General features: G+C 32.7%; 2 protein-coding genes across 2 annotated transcripts; both read right to left on the reverse strand.

Annotated features, from left to right (window-relative positions):
* Positions 1-896: 896 nt before the first annotated feature.
* Positions 897-2663, reverse strand: LOC116778708 (pancreatic triacylglycerol lipase-like). The gene is made up of 5 exons (XM_061529820.1): positions 2603-2663; positions 2297-2483; positions 1563-1957; positions 1143-1476; positions 897-1002 (listed from the first exon to the last, which is right to left on the reverse strand). The coding sequence occupies exons 1-5, from the start codon at positions 2637-2639 to the stop codon at positions 957-959; spliced, it is 999 nt and encodes a 332-aa protein (XP_061385804.1). The 5' UTR covers positions 2640-2663; the 3' UTR covers positions 897-956.
* Positions 2664-10570: 7907 nt separating this feature from the next.
* On the reverse strand, positions 10571-13131 carry LOC116778990 (pancreatic triacylglycerol lipase-like). The gene is made up of 5 exons (XM_032673111.2): positions 13091-13131; positions 12218-12404; positions 11746-12140; positions 11345-11678; positions 10571-10752 (listed from the first exon to the last, which is right to left on the reverse strand). Exons 1-5 carry the CDS (start codon positions 13125-13127, stop codon positions 10707-10709), a joined length of 999 nt encoding a protein of 332 aa, XP_032529002.2. The 5' UTR covers positions 13128-13131; the 3' UTR covers positions 10571-10706.
* Between the last annotated feature and the right edge of the window lie 2037 nt (positions 13132-15168).

Here is a 15168-nt window from a genome sequence, read left to right on the forward strand (position 1 = left end):
AATTATAGCGGCTAACCGTGTGGCCATAGCAAAGAGCGGCGTGGATTGCCGCGCAGTTTGCGACGCGGCAAGCGGTGAGCGGCAAAAACAAATGGTAGTCAACCTATGAAATATGCTACAGCTACCGGCGATGCGGATCGCGGTGCTACCTGCGGCGCGGGGAGACACGCACAGCACGCGGTGGTGACGGGCAGCGCGGTGTGCGAGTGGAACAAAATATGTACAAGCGAGTATCGAGGCGGTCACAGCTTAGAGCGGCGCGCGCAGCGGCATTGGTGTATATATTGCGCTACCAAAACTAATAATTTTGTTTCTACTACCCTTCCCGCCGCGACTCTCGCCTCACCGTGACCCACACCGCGACCCACACCGCCAGAAACTGTGGCCAGGCCGTAAGCGAGGTGAAGATAGCGATGTACTCTCATAATTGGACTTCGGACGTATTTTGAAGCATAATACAAATTTTATTGTGAAGGTAAAATTTTTATATTTGTTCATACGTTTTGCTAAAAGTTTTCTGTGTATACTTATATTTTCACAGAGTACTAAAGTCGTAAATTATTTATTGCATTACTTACACACTTAGGTCGTGTTTCTAGAACAACTACTATTTATTAACAATGGAATGTGATAATTTTATTATTACTTGGAATTTCGGGACAAAGTAAATTTTGGGTTGATGCATTTCAGTCAATTCTTTAATATTTACAAGTAAATAATAAGTATTATCATATTGGAAGCTGAGCGTTAACTTAAAAGAAACATTCAGTATATATATTTGAAAATAATTTGAGTAAAAAAAAACAAGAACACAATGTTACTAATATTTCTACTCCGTTTTCCTAAAATTAAACTATTGATGTTTCATCTTGTATTTGAAATAAGAAGTTCACAAATATGAATGTATACATTTTTTTATTTCAGTCTCATATTAATCACATGTCAATAAAATTCCATCAGTAAGGATATCTTGAACCCGTGGAAAGAGCGTAGAGACCGGATCTTTAAAAAGGAAATAAACATTATTATAATTAAATATGTATACGTAGCATGTTAATGAAAATAGATTTAAGACAAATATATATTATAAAATTGTAGAAAAAAATTGTCTTCATTATCATACAATTTGATGTAACACTTACCCTCTTTTAGAAAGTTCAGAGTTACCCATCACAAATGGGGGACCAGTACATTCATTTCTTCGAGCCTCGTCTAAATCTGCACACAATCGACCTTGCAAGTGATTTGATCTAAGAGTGGAAGTAAATAATGATTGAGAACGACTGTGGGAGCAGAAATTTGTGAAACAGCCAGGCTGAAAACTCCTTCCGCCATTCGGGTAGAAATCAGCGTGGGAAATAGGATCAAAGATACCGAGAACACCACCATCTGTGTGAATGGACTCAACGTATGTGGCAGAGCTACGATTTAGTGCTTTAGCGTTACCACCCCACTGTGGTCCAGCTGGGTCTAAACCTAAGAGTAAATAAGAAGATAAAATCATTTTTTTTTCTACATAAATTCATATCATTAAATAAGCGTAAATCTGTTAGTTAAGTTACCTGTAACGCGCATAGGGCGGGAGGAAGCTGCGCGACCAGCATTGCCCATTACGTGAGCTCCCAAACTGTGGCCAACTAAATGAACATTATCCCAGTTGCCTCCGGCTGTATCGAAGACAAAATCGAGTAATCGTGCTACATGTACGCCCACATCAGGAACGGCGTGGACTGCTGAGGTGTATAAACCAATAGCAGCGGAACTCCAGTCCAGGATGATAACATTAACATCAGCGTCATCAAGGAAAGCATCTTTTAGTTGTTTTATCCATTTAGTTTTTCCGTTGCTCATCCATCCATGAGTTATAATTTTCGTCGGTCTATCATCCCGGTAGTTAGAATTGCTAATTGAGTTTACGTCCCCTTTAACGAGGACTTGATAATCCTTGCGGTTTTGTCTAAAATGGATAATAATAATTTTTTGTGATAGTTATAAAAATGTCAGTCATATTTAGAACCCAGAGACAAGGAAAAATTTGGAAGGATTTTAATTCGTGTATTTTATAAATTTATCTAAACAAAGGCATTTTAAAATCGATCATGACATAATAGTATATAAGTCTTTAAAGCAAAGCAAGTCAGAGGAAATGTCTCATTTTCGTATCATTGATGCTCCATTTTTAAAATATATTTTTAATTAAATTGTAATTTAAATCTATAATTAAAATTTTCCGTCCAGTTTCAGCCAAAAACAAATATATGCGTATACACAAAATTATGCAAGTGTCTAAGCTTACCTTGTATATAGAAAGTATTTGTTGTCCTTTCCCTTTCTAGTTAGAAGGAAATCGACAGGGACGGGAGCGTGAAGATCTACGAGGAGAGGATTTCCTTCACCATCAGGCATCCAGATGTAACGGCTGACACCTTCCACGTAGTGACTGTTATCCCCTGGCACGACAGGGATAGTGCTTTCAGCACAAACTGAATTATAAAAAATACATTTTTAAATTAATATATTTAATAACCATTTCAACCATTACATTGAAGTATATACATGAACTAAAACTGAAAAACAAAAAAACTAAAAGAATAATATTAACCTGCCACAAAAAAACTAACTACGGCGAATAACTTCATTGTTTTCTTCGAAGCAAAACTAATTGTTTGTGTCATCTGTTAGGAAAATTTATAGTTTATATACTTTTATCTCTTTCAATCTAAATCGGAATTAAAAATTTGCAAAATATTATCGATCGAATCTATTCAGAACAATCTTACAATAACAAGACAGCTAGATTTTGATCTTGATTATCTGTATAATTATCGTCATTTTATTAGTAGAGGAAACTTGATAAATCTAATAAGATTCAATATCGTTTCTTAATTAAAAAACCGATGTCGTTTTTTCCTCTTTGGTGCTGTGAACCGCCGACAAAGTAATCATTAATTTTCTGTTATGATCAAGTAATAACAAATACAAGTAGCCTTACTACTGGCGTAAAAAATAAATGTAATTTTAATTATTTGAAGCCTTAACAGACAGTTAGCTGCTGTTACTCACTAGAATTTTACTTCATGTATTTATTTTATCGGAAAAGAGACAAAATAGATGAGTTATGATTTGAAACGTCTTATTAAGACACCACGGAGGAAAAGATAAAGCAACTTCTTTTTCTTTTATTTTAAAGAGTGTATAAAAGAATTGATTGAATTGACTAAAATGCTAAACCTAAGAAAAAATCAAATACGATAGATAACACGTGAATATTTCAAGAAGGCTGGACACATCGAAAGTGATTGTCATACGAAGCCTCGGGTGAGCTCTTATTGTTTTTCGTGAGTATGTGACCCTAACGGTTGAGTTCAATAAGATGTGGCTTGAAATAGACTTTGTAGTAGTGCTGACATCATGTATGAATACATCAATAATTATTGGAACCAATATGCTTAATCGAGATGATATTACGTTTTTGGCTCTAACGGATCCTTAATAAACCCTTCAGAGATGTAATGAGGTAGGCCAAGTTCTTGTATATACTGACGATATTCTTATTAAGAACGTGGCGGTCAGTGAAACCATTGATTTATTGCGGACAGTTTTTGAAATATTAACCGAAGTTGGCGTTTCTATAAATCAACGAAAGTGCTAGTTTTTAAATACTGAAGTTGAGTATCTTGGTCGTGTCATAAGTCATGTTTTGGTTAGGCCAAGTCCTCAGAAAATTGAAGTCTTGTTCATGCGCCCATAGCAAGAAAACTAAAACAAAAAAGGTGTTGTGATGTCTCACGCGGACAACTTGAGCAGGAAACCACAAGCGACGGAAGTCAAAAATTCTGAGAAGCCATTTAATTGGACTCAGATTGTACAGTAGCCGAGACTGAATCAAAGGAATTTGTTCAAACACTTCGCACACACGCATTGCGTATCGGATATGTATCGTTTTATCATTGCAATCTGTATTTGAATTAAACGTTTTAGAAATATTATTATTTTTACAATAAATAATAAAGTATTTTTAATTATCTCTTTAACTATCGTGATTAAATATTTTTCCTCTATAAAATTTCTCAATGAGCATCCGTTATTAGTAAATGAATCAGTCTTTATAATTTTAATAAGATATCCTTGCCGAAATAAAAGATTTAAAAATGGGATTTTTCTTCGTCTTAGGAGCGGTATAATTTCCTCATTTAATGAAGTACCTAGTAGCTAACACACACAAGTAGCAGCACTGCTGACATGATTCTCGAATTAAAGATTTAATACCTTAAAAGCTAGCAAACTTTTACTTCTTATTAGAATTTTTGTTTATTAAACTTGCTACATCTGCGGGGAGGCTGTTGGAACTGCTAAGTTTTTTCTAATAGGATGTAGGGTACTCCTGGATAGCGGTCAATACTTGCGTCGTCACGATAGGGTTTCTAGAAATCATACGTGAAGCGATTCGTCTTTTGGTAGCCAGAGCGCAAACAGAAATAGCCACAGACCAGCTATCAATAAGTTTTGCGAGAGAAGGCACAAGGGCTACAATATCAAAATTCATGCCTTACTTTATCATTAAAGCGGCTCCGGATTGGACTATAAAATGGATACGTATTAAAAGCAATATAACAGAGAATATTAATGCGTCGGCGTTCAGATCCGACATATATTTATATTCGCGAATTTTAAAGCGCGTTGTGCTAATAGAGCTTACGGTTCCTAGGGAAACAACATCCCCAAAAACCATGCCATCAAGGTATTACGAGCTTACCAATGAACTCATTAAGAATAGGTTTGTTGTAAATTTATACGCGGTAGAAGTGGTAACGAGAGGAATAACAGCTAATTCTCTCTACAACTTACTAAAAACTCTGGCCTGTTCAGAACTAACATCAATTCATTCTTGGAACGTGCGACGAACGCAGCCCTAGTAGGTTCGTTTCCAATTTCTTTAAATAGAGAGAGGAGCTTGGACGCTGGAGGTGACTGTTCAACGCGCGTTTGATAGGGGCTCCATAAACCTACACCTACACAAGTCCCAGGCACAGTTGAAGCTCCTCTCCCTGCAACGCAATCGACCCGGTAACCGCACGGTGAATCCATGGAATACTGAGAGGTTTCGTCTCTTTATATAATTTAGTGCTTTGAGATATCATTTTGATTTAATGAAACATTTGCATTGATTCTTTATTTAATATAAAATTCTTTATTATAAAATTTAATAAAATTCTTTATGTTTTAGGCAATTCCTGATGATCCAAATTGCTGTCAAGTCCAGAGTTTCTTATAGTTGTTATTTAATCTTTTAAGTTCAGAGTAAATTTCTAAAGAGTGATCTCTTGTAATGAGCTAGACAATAGGACATAAGCAAAACAGCGGCAGATGCTCCTACAATGACAATAATTAATAATAGTTTTATTAATAATAGAAAATAATATAAAGCGTCTTTGGGGGGTGAAAAGCCAAAACAGTATTTTATACAGAGAATAATAGTGTGAATTTTGAGAACGATTTTAAAAGTGACTTGTTGAAGTTGTGATTTAAAGTTATTTAATGATATCTAAGATTTTCACGAGCACACATTTAAATCGAAGTTTTTTGGTTACTCCGCGTTTTTTAATATTTTATAACTCCGAAATTTCGGTTCCCTTACAGCAATCGTGATGAAGAGCATACGAGATAAAAGTTTCTGTTAGTTAGCCTTGCCATTTGTCATCTCATGCCAATGATTTTTATTTATTTTTTTATGATGACAATTCTTCAATCTAAAAATGAATTATATGTACAAATTATATATGTATATATCTAGATGGAGTAGGGTAAGCGATGAAACGAGTTTTTTTGTTTTATTTGGCAACAATTTTTTCCCAATCTCAATATTGCTACATTTATTATTAAGAAAGTGGGACCAAATATGAATCACATCCAACGTGATGCCAAGACTTATGTCATAATTTTTAAACTGTAAATTGTTGCCATCAAGTTGAAAAGGATTACAGATTGTATTATTTATTTTTGAATTTTAGCACTGTCTTGGGTTTATCTGCCGTGTACATTACTAACTTTAAGATTTATAACTTATACTTTAATTAGTGCATTATTACAACAAAAAGACATTAAAAAGTGAATAAATGCAAATAGAAAATAGAGAAAATGAGTTACATAATAAGGAAAACTCTTCGTACACTCTAATCCATTGTGGAGATTAAATGGGAATTAAACCAATTAACACCTTCAGACGTAGTATTTATGGATTTTAAAATCCCTTATTTATCTCGTGTCATGCCATTAAAAGACATTAACTTAATTGGAATATGCATAAGTGCCCTTAATAATGATGAACATAACTTATAAGGACATATTAAAAAAAAATCGATTTTTTAAATTATAGACTCTGTTCCAATAAAGAACATCGTTGATTTTGTGTTTATATAGTTAGATTATGAATCAAATAACTATATAACTTTTTTTACAACGGAAAGCCAATAATTAACAATAAAATATAAAAAAAAATCTTATGCCGTTATATTTAATTGACTTTTTTCTATTGACTTTTGTCATAAAGTTGAAGTCTATTGTTATTCTAGCAACGCTTAAGTGAACTCTAATATACTTACCGTTTATACGGGGATATAAGAGAAAATCATTGTTTTTTTTTTTTAATGAAATTCTTAGATCTCATAAATCGTTGTTTTAACTGTGCTGAAGTATCACGATGCAATGTGCCCAAACTTTTGTCCTCTGAGATATCTGTATGTTTATCAATTATAGGAAGTTTGAAATATTGCCTTTTAGTCTTTTAGTGAAATGTTAAGTTATTTCGCATAATATATTTAAACTAATATTAAGTTATTTTCCATTTAATAACTTGAAAACACTTTCAAAATAGCTATAACCTTCTTAAATATACTTAGCAATCCTAACATAAGAGTGATAATAATTTTTTTTTAAAGTGTGTATTTAACGATCTACATCGAGTACAAATTACAAAGGAGTTTAAATTAGTTAGTATAGACTTAGTTGATGCATACACGTATTCAGCCGTTATATTAATGAAATATTATTTTTATTATTGAAATCTTATCATTGATGTTCTTCAAGTTAGCATTTTTTCAATAGAACAAAAATTACAAAAAGCTCAGACGCAAACGGAAGGACGCAAACTCGTCTATTTCTCTAAGACTTAAGCGTGTTTTCTCACCACTTAGGGGAGTTAGAATGTATTTTGGGAATACTCTGGCCGACTTAGTTATTACATATAGAGGTATCCTCGAATTTTAACTTTGGTCGGTCCATAGAGTCCAAACTTAAGGTAAGCTAGCTGTAAGGAATCTTGGTGCCCCTGCAAAAGTACGACAGTACTTCACGCTTCTTTGTTGATTCAAAGCACAGGTTCGGTCTTTTGTGAAATCATTTGCTAGAATTCAGTGGAGAGACATACAGTCTGGCATATTGGTGTCTACAACTTGGTTAAAACCAACTTGTTTTGGCTGGAGTAGAGGCGAAAAGCCGAAAGCCTGTCGGTATTGAAAAGGTTTCACTTCCTTCCTTGTAGACCTTTCTCACTTTGATTCAGAAGTATATCTATCTTATTTTAAGTTTGATCATAGTCATGTTGAAAATTTTCTTCATTGAGACGAAACCTCTCAACATTCCTTGGGTTCACCGTGTGGGTGCCGGGTCCACCGCGTTGCAGGGAGAAGAGCTTCAACAGTGCCTGGGACTAGCGACGCAGGTGTAGGTTTAAGGGGACCCTATTTAATAAAAATTTTAAATTTCGCGAATATAAAAATATGTCTAAACGAAACGCCGACGCACAAATATCCTCTGAGATTTTATATTGCTTCTCATACGTATCCAGCATTATAGTCCAATCCGGAGCCGCTTTAATGATATTGATAATTAAATATACGAGTATAGAGTAAGGTTTGACATTTGATTTTGTAGTCCAAGTGCATTCTCTCACAAAACCTGTTGATAGCTGGTTTGTGGTTATTTTTTTTGCACTCTGGCTACCGAAAGACAGCTTCGAATATAATTTCTAAAACCCTATAGTGACACTTAGAAGTTCTAACTGCCTCCCTGCAGATGTAGCAAGTTTTTTCGTTACCTTTACCCCATATCAGTAAATTAAAATGCAACAAAAGAATGAGATATAAGAATATCTGGATGAAAAAGTTTATTTGATTCATAATTAATATTATAAAATTTATTAAAATGATATCAAATTCAAAGAACTTATAAATATCGACTTAAACAAGGTTTGATCTTTCTTCAGCGTACTTTCGTAAGACCAGTTGATTTAGTTAAAATACTAACATACTAACATATACATATTTATATTTATAATACCATTCGAAATGATGTCGATTAAATTTTTTTTTAGGCTCCATGGCTTTGGCCTGAAATAAGTACCTTCATTTACGTCTGTACATATGTAACCAAATCTTTTGGAGCATTCCAAAATATCAGGTTTATTTGATATTTCGTACATTTGTGGGCTACCGTAAACATCACGCACAATAAGCATCCCATTTGTCCAGCGCAAAATTATACATTTTTTATAAACCGCTATTCCATAAAATGGACGGTAAAAACTGATTTTCTTATTGTACTTGAGTTTGTTATTAAATAGTGTTTTTTTTAGTTTTCATACAAATTTTTCGCATGATAATTAATTAGATAATTAACCTTGAGTGAACATCAAAAAGTGATAAGCTCCCCTGATTTATATTTCATAGATTGTATGACTTTAATAGCTACAATATTCCTCTGTTATGTTGAAGAATAACTCGATATTTCAAGAAATTCATTTGATTGTAAGCAAATAATGAAGGAATTGTTCAATCCGATTACCACTTTAGAAAATAATCGAGAAACAACGATACACATTGAAAAGGTACATTGAAAACACATTGAAAAGGTACATTGTAAAGGTACGTAAATATATTTTTTCTCGGCATTAATATTGTCATAGACGTCAAAACAGTAAGAATTGAAAAAAAGTAATGAAATTCCTTTTATTATATGATTTGTTTCATTTTTCATATATTTTGTTTTCACAAATTTCAATGCATCCGTATAAACAAATGTTTTAAATTAAAAACCTTCTTGGGAATTACTTGTAAATTAAATCTGCGTTTTTGAGTCAATCAAGCCGTTTAAGTTAATAATTTAAAAAGTAAAAACGAAATCGTATGTTGCTGTAGCTATTTTCATACTTTTGAATCCGTTTTATAATCAATATCATTCCTTTCGTCCTTTTGTAATTTTGTATATTATCTTCTCATGTAGAGTTAGACCTCCAATGAGTGTATTTCAAGCCGATAAATCATTCAGCTAATATAGTTATATAAATTGTACTTTATTCAGAATATTTATAAAACCATCAATAATTGTTTTAAATGTTATCTTAGAAAACGGAATCCTGAGCTTAAGGTGTCTGAAGGTACTGTATCACTTTTCGAAAATAATTTGAAAAAGCTTCATCTAGAACGATTTTCGTATTAAAATATCGATAAAGATTTTGATCATATTATTCACAGAGTGTTTTTAAAAACGAAACAAAAAGTTACGTACGCTAAGTCCAATTTTATAATTGTTGCAATATATAAGAAACGTTACGTTAATTGTACACTATAATACTAATAATAATAATAAAGCCATTATTTTTTTTATAACATTACAATGCTTTTTTATATTATAGACTATCCGAACCTTTATTAATAAAAAATCTTTTGCGCAATGATGAAAACCACTAAGAAGAAGCATACGACGCACACTTGTTATAAAATATAATGAATAAAAAATTATTGGAGGGAAAATTTGTACCGATAATTTTTTTATCTACAATGTAATACAACTGTGATTGAGATAAAAATGTAAGGAATGTGTTATTGTCTTATTTATCACTCCATTTTAATTGTAAATATTAATTACGTTGTCCTTGTCAAATAAGGTAAGTAAAGTTTAGTTGGGTCCTGAAAAAAAAATGTTGTATATGGTGAATTAAGGATTATATTTATAGCGGCATAGTTTAACCAAAGTTCGCTGCAAACAAGTTATATGATCACAATTCGATGACGATAATACGTTTATACATTTTTTTTTTAAATTTGAAAGTTATATTCATGAACTTAGGATTCATTATAGCTCAAAAAATTTAATTTAGAACAGCTCTAATTGGCCTTTGTGCGAACAAGGGACGTTAAATACTCACACCTTCTTAATAATTTACTGAAGGAGTATTAAGTTTGAATTTTTATATTTGTAGTATCCTAAATTATTTTACCAAGGACAAAAAATTACTGTCGCCAATAAAGTTTGTTCTACATTCTGGACAAATTACATTATAACTGTAAAATTATTCATTACTCCAATCTCAATATTTGGGTTTGAAATAAATTGGTACTTTCTAGTGTCAATGGCCCATCACAATGGAAGAATGGAGGCCCATCGTGCGTTTGGTTACAACAGGAATTGTAAATTGTCCAAAGAAAGTTTTAAGATTTTTACAACAATTCTAAGTGTTTTAAATAACAGATTTTTGCATAGTGGAACAGCAGAATTTCTGCTAAAACAAGGTTATTATTACGTTTATTGAACAATTTGGTTCAACTATAACAGTTTGTGGATGTATTTAATTAGACTTTAAGCCACTTTTTTAAAAACTAAATATAATTTAATTATTAATTTTCGTTTCAAATATTAAAGTTCTGTCTTCAGTAGGGCCAACTCGCTCCAGTAGAAAGTGCGTAAAGACCAGATCTGTAACGTAAGTATTTTGCTAGTGTTTTATTTATTTATTAATCTTTAAATTTACACTTCAAATCATGTGGATATAATTTATTGAAATTTATAAACACGTCGTGCTTAAAAATATGGAGTACGTATAGTCTTTTAGTTCTTTCAAAGAGATGATTATATTGCGCTATTATTTCTGTATACATATCTTTAGTAGATACATGAAACCATAGTAAAGTCTGTCAAGAAGGTAATGGGCAACATAAGTACAAAGATTATTTCCCAATTATCTGGAAGGAATTTATTTGGTATCTTAAAGAAGCCAATTGATCTGCCTCAGCAGATAAAGCCAGATAAACCTCCGAAACACAATGTTAGAGAAGAAGCGGTTTTGTTTCTCATCTGTTTTGGGGAGGCTTTCCACCGAATAATGAAAAACCCAATTACCTCTTTATTATTCGAGAATGCCAAAAGTAAATATCTCAAAATGGGATACTTCCAATATTTAACAGCATGTGACCCGGTAGAATATAGTTGATAGATTAGAAACTTGTGAACATGTCTGTTAATGCTCCAATAAATAAAATTTAAGAAAAACATTATTTTTAATACTTACCCTCTTTTATTCAAATTAGAGTTACCCATCTTAAGTGTGGAACCGGTGCATTGATTTTTACTGGCTTGGTCAAGATTTGAACAGCGTCTTCCATTCAAATGATTGTTTCTTACAGTAGAAGAGAATAGAGGTTGAGCTCGTTCATGAGAGCAGGAGCTGTCACTACAACCAGGTTGGCGGTTACGGCCACCATTAGGATAAAAATCAGCATGAGAAATTGGATCCATAATACCGAGAGCACCACCGTCGGTGTGAATAGATTCGACGTATGTAGCAGAGTTACGATTTAGGGCATTAGAATTACCACGCCACAGAGGCCCAGCTGGGTCTAAACCTAAGAGCAGTAATATATATATATAATACATAAGAAATAAAAAATATAAATAATTTATTTAATTTACCAGTAACACGAACGGGACGAGAGGGGGCCGCACGGCCAGCATTTCCCACAGCGTGAGCTCCCAAGCTGTGACCAACTAAGTGAACATTGTTCCAGTTGCCACCAGCTGTATTGAAAACAAATCTAAGGAAATTAGCAAGATGTCTGCCAACGTCTGGTACTGCTCTAACAGAGGTCGTATATGAACCACTGGCAGTGGAACTCCAATCTAAAACAATTACATTGACGTCTGACCGATCAAGGAAAGCTGATACCATTTGAGGAATCCAGTTAACGTTTCCACTGCCTCCCCAACCATGAGCAATTACTTTTGTAGGTCTGTTTCCTCTGTAGAAAGAATTACGTACGGAATTTGCATTACCGTTCACGAGTACTTGACGATTATTACGATTTTGCCTGAAAATGGTACGATATTAATATACACGAGGAATAATACCTAGGATAAAGCTTTAATTTGTTTACAATAATTTTACCTGGTAAAGAGCCAGTATTGATTACGGTTTCCATTTCTGGATGCAAGGAAGCTTTCATCCACGGGTTCCTCGAGGTCGACTAGGTGAAGGTTATCATCTCCGTCAGGCATCCAAATGTAACGGCTCACTCCTTCTATATAGTGGCTGTTGTCCTTCGGTACCGGAGGAATAACATTCCCAGCGCATACTAAAATTAAAAGCTATTGAAACTTTCATATTGAATTAGCAAATAAATTATATTTAATTAATTGTATAGCAAATAATAAAAATCATTTTATGTATTAAATTATTCATAATCGTGTTATGCGTTTTATTTAAAAGACTGATAGTTTTCATAATGACAAAATTTTATAGTAAAATAATATTTGGTCAGATAATATTATAATCTCTGATGTCATTTTTGTAATTATTTATCACATTTACGTTTATCAGAGTAATAAAAATACTTTACTTAATTAGATTGTAGATTTATCGAATAACAGGTAACTTTCCGTGAAAGTTTTTAATCTAGAAAAATCCAAAACAATACACAATGAATGTGTTATTTACTAAATGTGTATAAATATCTACATATATCGATCTTATAAAAAGACAGAGGTTGGAATAAACGAGAAAATTTAGAATTCAATAATTATTTTTCGGTCATAACAGATTGTATTATTTGACTTTTAGTTTTAAATGTATCTTGTAATTAAATTGATTCTATGAAATTATAATATCCTAATTGTGTGAAATGACATCAAATTCTAGAAATATCTAGAAGATTTACATTGTTTTTTGACTATTTCATATTGTTAGTTTCTAGCTGAATAGGGTATTATTTAGAAATATTACATCCATATAAAACAATCTATGGTTATTTATCATACTTACTCACTACAAAGGCACTTAAAGCAAGCAGTAGTTTCATAGTAAAGAATGGAAATTAAAAGACGAATGTTCAGTTTATTATTTGTATAAATACGGCGTGTTTATCATTTTCAGACTTTATCAATACAATATAAAACAAATTAATCTGTTAAATGTCCAATTAATCACACAAGAACAAAGCTTTTATCAAGAAAATGATAATTATTTATTGATGACATTGATTTAATTGTATCTTTCCTATCGACGTAATTAATTGCGATCAGTATTTAGTAAATATGTTAAAGATGGTGGGTATTGTTAGGTCTTTGATTTACAGTTTCATATTTTTACAAGAAGAGATGCTTACAAGGCTTGAATTCCACTTACCGATTTAAGAATCTGAATTTAAAAAAAGTAAAATTTTATTATTGTTAACTGTTTTTTCACTAAATTACATATGTTATTAGCTTTTTAATCACTGAATCATATTATACTAATGCAATTATTAACTCTATCAAAATCATACGTTCCCCAAAAATTACTCATTTACAGATGTGGGGATGTCATGTCATTCTTGAATGGGGTATTAAGACTACTTTAAAGAGTATAAGTTCTACAGCAGTGGGTCTCAGATAAGAAATAGGCTTACTTAAAATTATGCGGTGTAAGAACAAGCAGAACAAAAAACAATACTGCTATTATCCGAATGTGGAATGACGATTTATCCAATTTCGCGAACCTCAGAATCATCGTAATATATTTATGTAAGTTATTTTGCGTTGTTATTGAAATTAACAGGCAATCAAACACCCTAATTTCAATTGTGGCGATGGCTGGCAATAAGACGATACCTTGAATCTCCTCACGAAAAATATAAAATTAATGTCCATATAGATAACCAAAAGTCATCCATAGTCATCCATAGTCAAGTCATACATTTGGGTAGAAAACAAGTAACAACAAAACGAAAGCACCATTGACTTCGCTTTGCCCCCCGCATAGAATTGTGTTAACTAATTGATTTCAGCATTGTCATGAAACTTTCCATTTATTAGATATAAAAGGATTTTTTTTTAACAATAATTTATGTTAAATTTTTTTTCACATCAGGTATTAGTGTTGCCCAAATGAGACGAGAACAAGACGAGACTTGGCCAGTCTTGGTTTTGGTCTTGCATTAATACACCTGGTCTTGATCTTGGTATAGCACTCCTAGTCTTGGTCTTGGTCTTGTTCTTGTAGCAAGAGTCTTGCAAGTCTTGCATCTACCTATTAGCCGGTCGCTTTTTATTAAACATTACTTTAGATATTAGAAAAACGCAACATAGTAGGTACAATTTGAGCTCGAATTAATATAGAAGTGATAAAGACCAACCAACTTAATAATTGTCTAAACATTTTATGAGAAATTCAAAAAACCAATTGACGCCGGTTGGGGTTTGAACCCACGATTTAAGCAATCAGTGCCGATGCTCTAACTAACCAACTGAGCTATCAACTGTGTCTCGCGGGGATTAGTCTGTTTCTTAATAAACGTTTTCATTTAATAATTTTCAATGTAATAAAACATGGTTTAAACGTGTAGAAAACAAATTAATAACATTAAATACGGTCATATTTTAAAGTACTTGACTGTATTTTAGATGTAAATGAATATTTGCAAAAATATATTGTGATGCAACAGTCAATATATCAATTTACTTATTTAAACAGTTCTCTCATATATTTTTATATTCCTGCTCCTAAATAGTACATAAATCTTATTGCACGCTTTTTATATTATTCGATTACTTTAGAGTATTTACACGCTGTAGCGGTAATCAAACGGTATCAAATATTGTGCGTGCGGCGCGGCGGCGACAATTATTTGTATGCGCAATAGAAGCCACCTCAGCTGTAAAATTACTATGAGAGTTCAGTATCTGACCTTTGATGATGCCGACAAGGCACCGCTCAGTATCAGAACTTTGATGATGTCGACAAGCCACCGCTCAATTTCACACACAATGCCTATAGTCTAAACTAGGGATGCACTATTTTTTTCCCTTAATGTACATTTTCATTCGCTATGTACGTATGTTATTGTACCTAGTGTTCGTAAT

Source organism: Danaus plexippus, chromosome 6 (genome assembly GCF_018135715.1).
Source record: "Danaus plexippus chromosome 6, MEX_DaPlex, whole genome shotgun sequence".
Taxonomy (NCBI): Eukaryota; Metazoa; Arthropoda; class Insecta; order Lepidoptera; family Nymphalidae; genus Danaus; species Danaus plexippus.

Coding starts and splice junctions, on each gene's coding strand:
- LOC116778708 (XM_061529820.1), bottom strand. CDS start 2,639: ATGAAGTTATTCGCCGTAGTTAGTTTTTTTGTGGCAG. Junction 2,484..2,602: donor AGTTAGTTTTTTTGTGGCAG/GTTAATATTATT, acceptor TTTATAATTCAG/TTTGTGCTGAAAGCACTATC. Junction 1,477..1,562: donor CCGCCCTATGCGCGTTACAG/GTAACTTAACTA, acceptor ATTTACTCTTAG/GTTTAGACCCAGCTGGACCA.
- LOC116778990 (XM_032673111.2), bottom strand. CDS start 13,127: ATGAAACTACTGCTTGCTTTAAGTGCCTTTGTAGTGA. Junction 12,141..12,217: donor CAATACTGGCTCTTTACCAG/GTAAAATTATTG, acceptor TACCATTTTCAG/GCAAAATCGTAATAATCGTC. Junction 11,679..11,745: donor TCGTCCCGTTCGTGTTACTG/GTAAATTAAATA, acceptor TACTGCTCTTAG/GTTTAGACCCAGCTGGGCCT.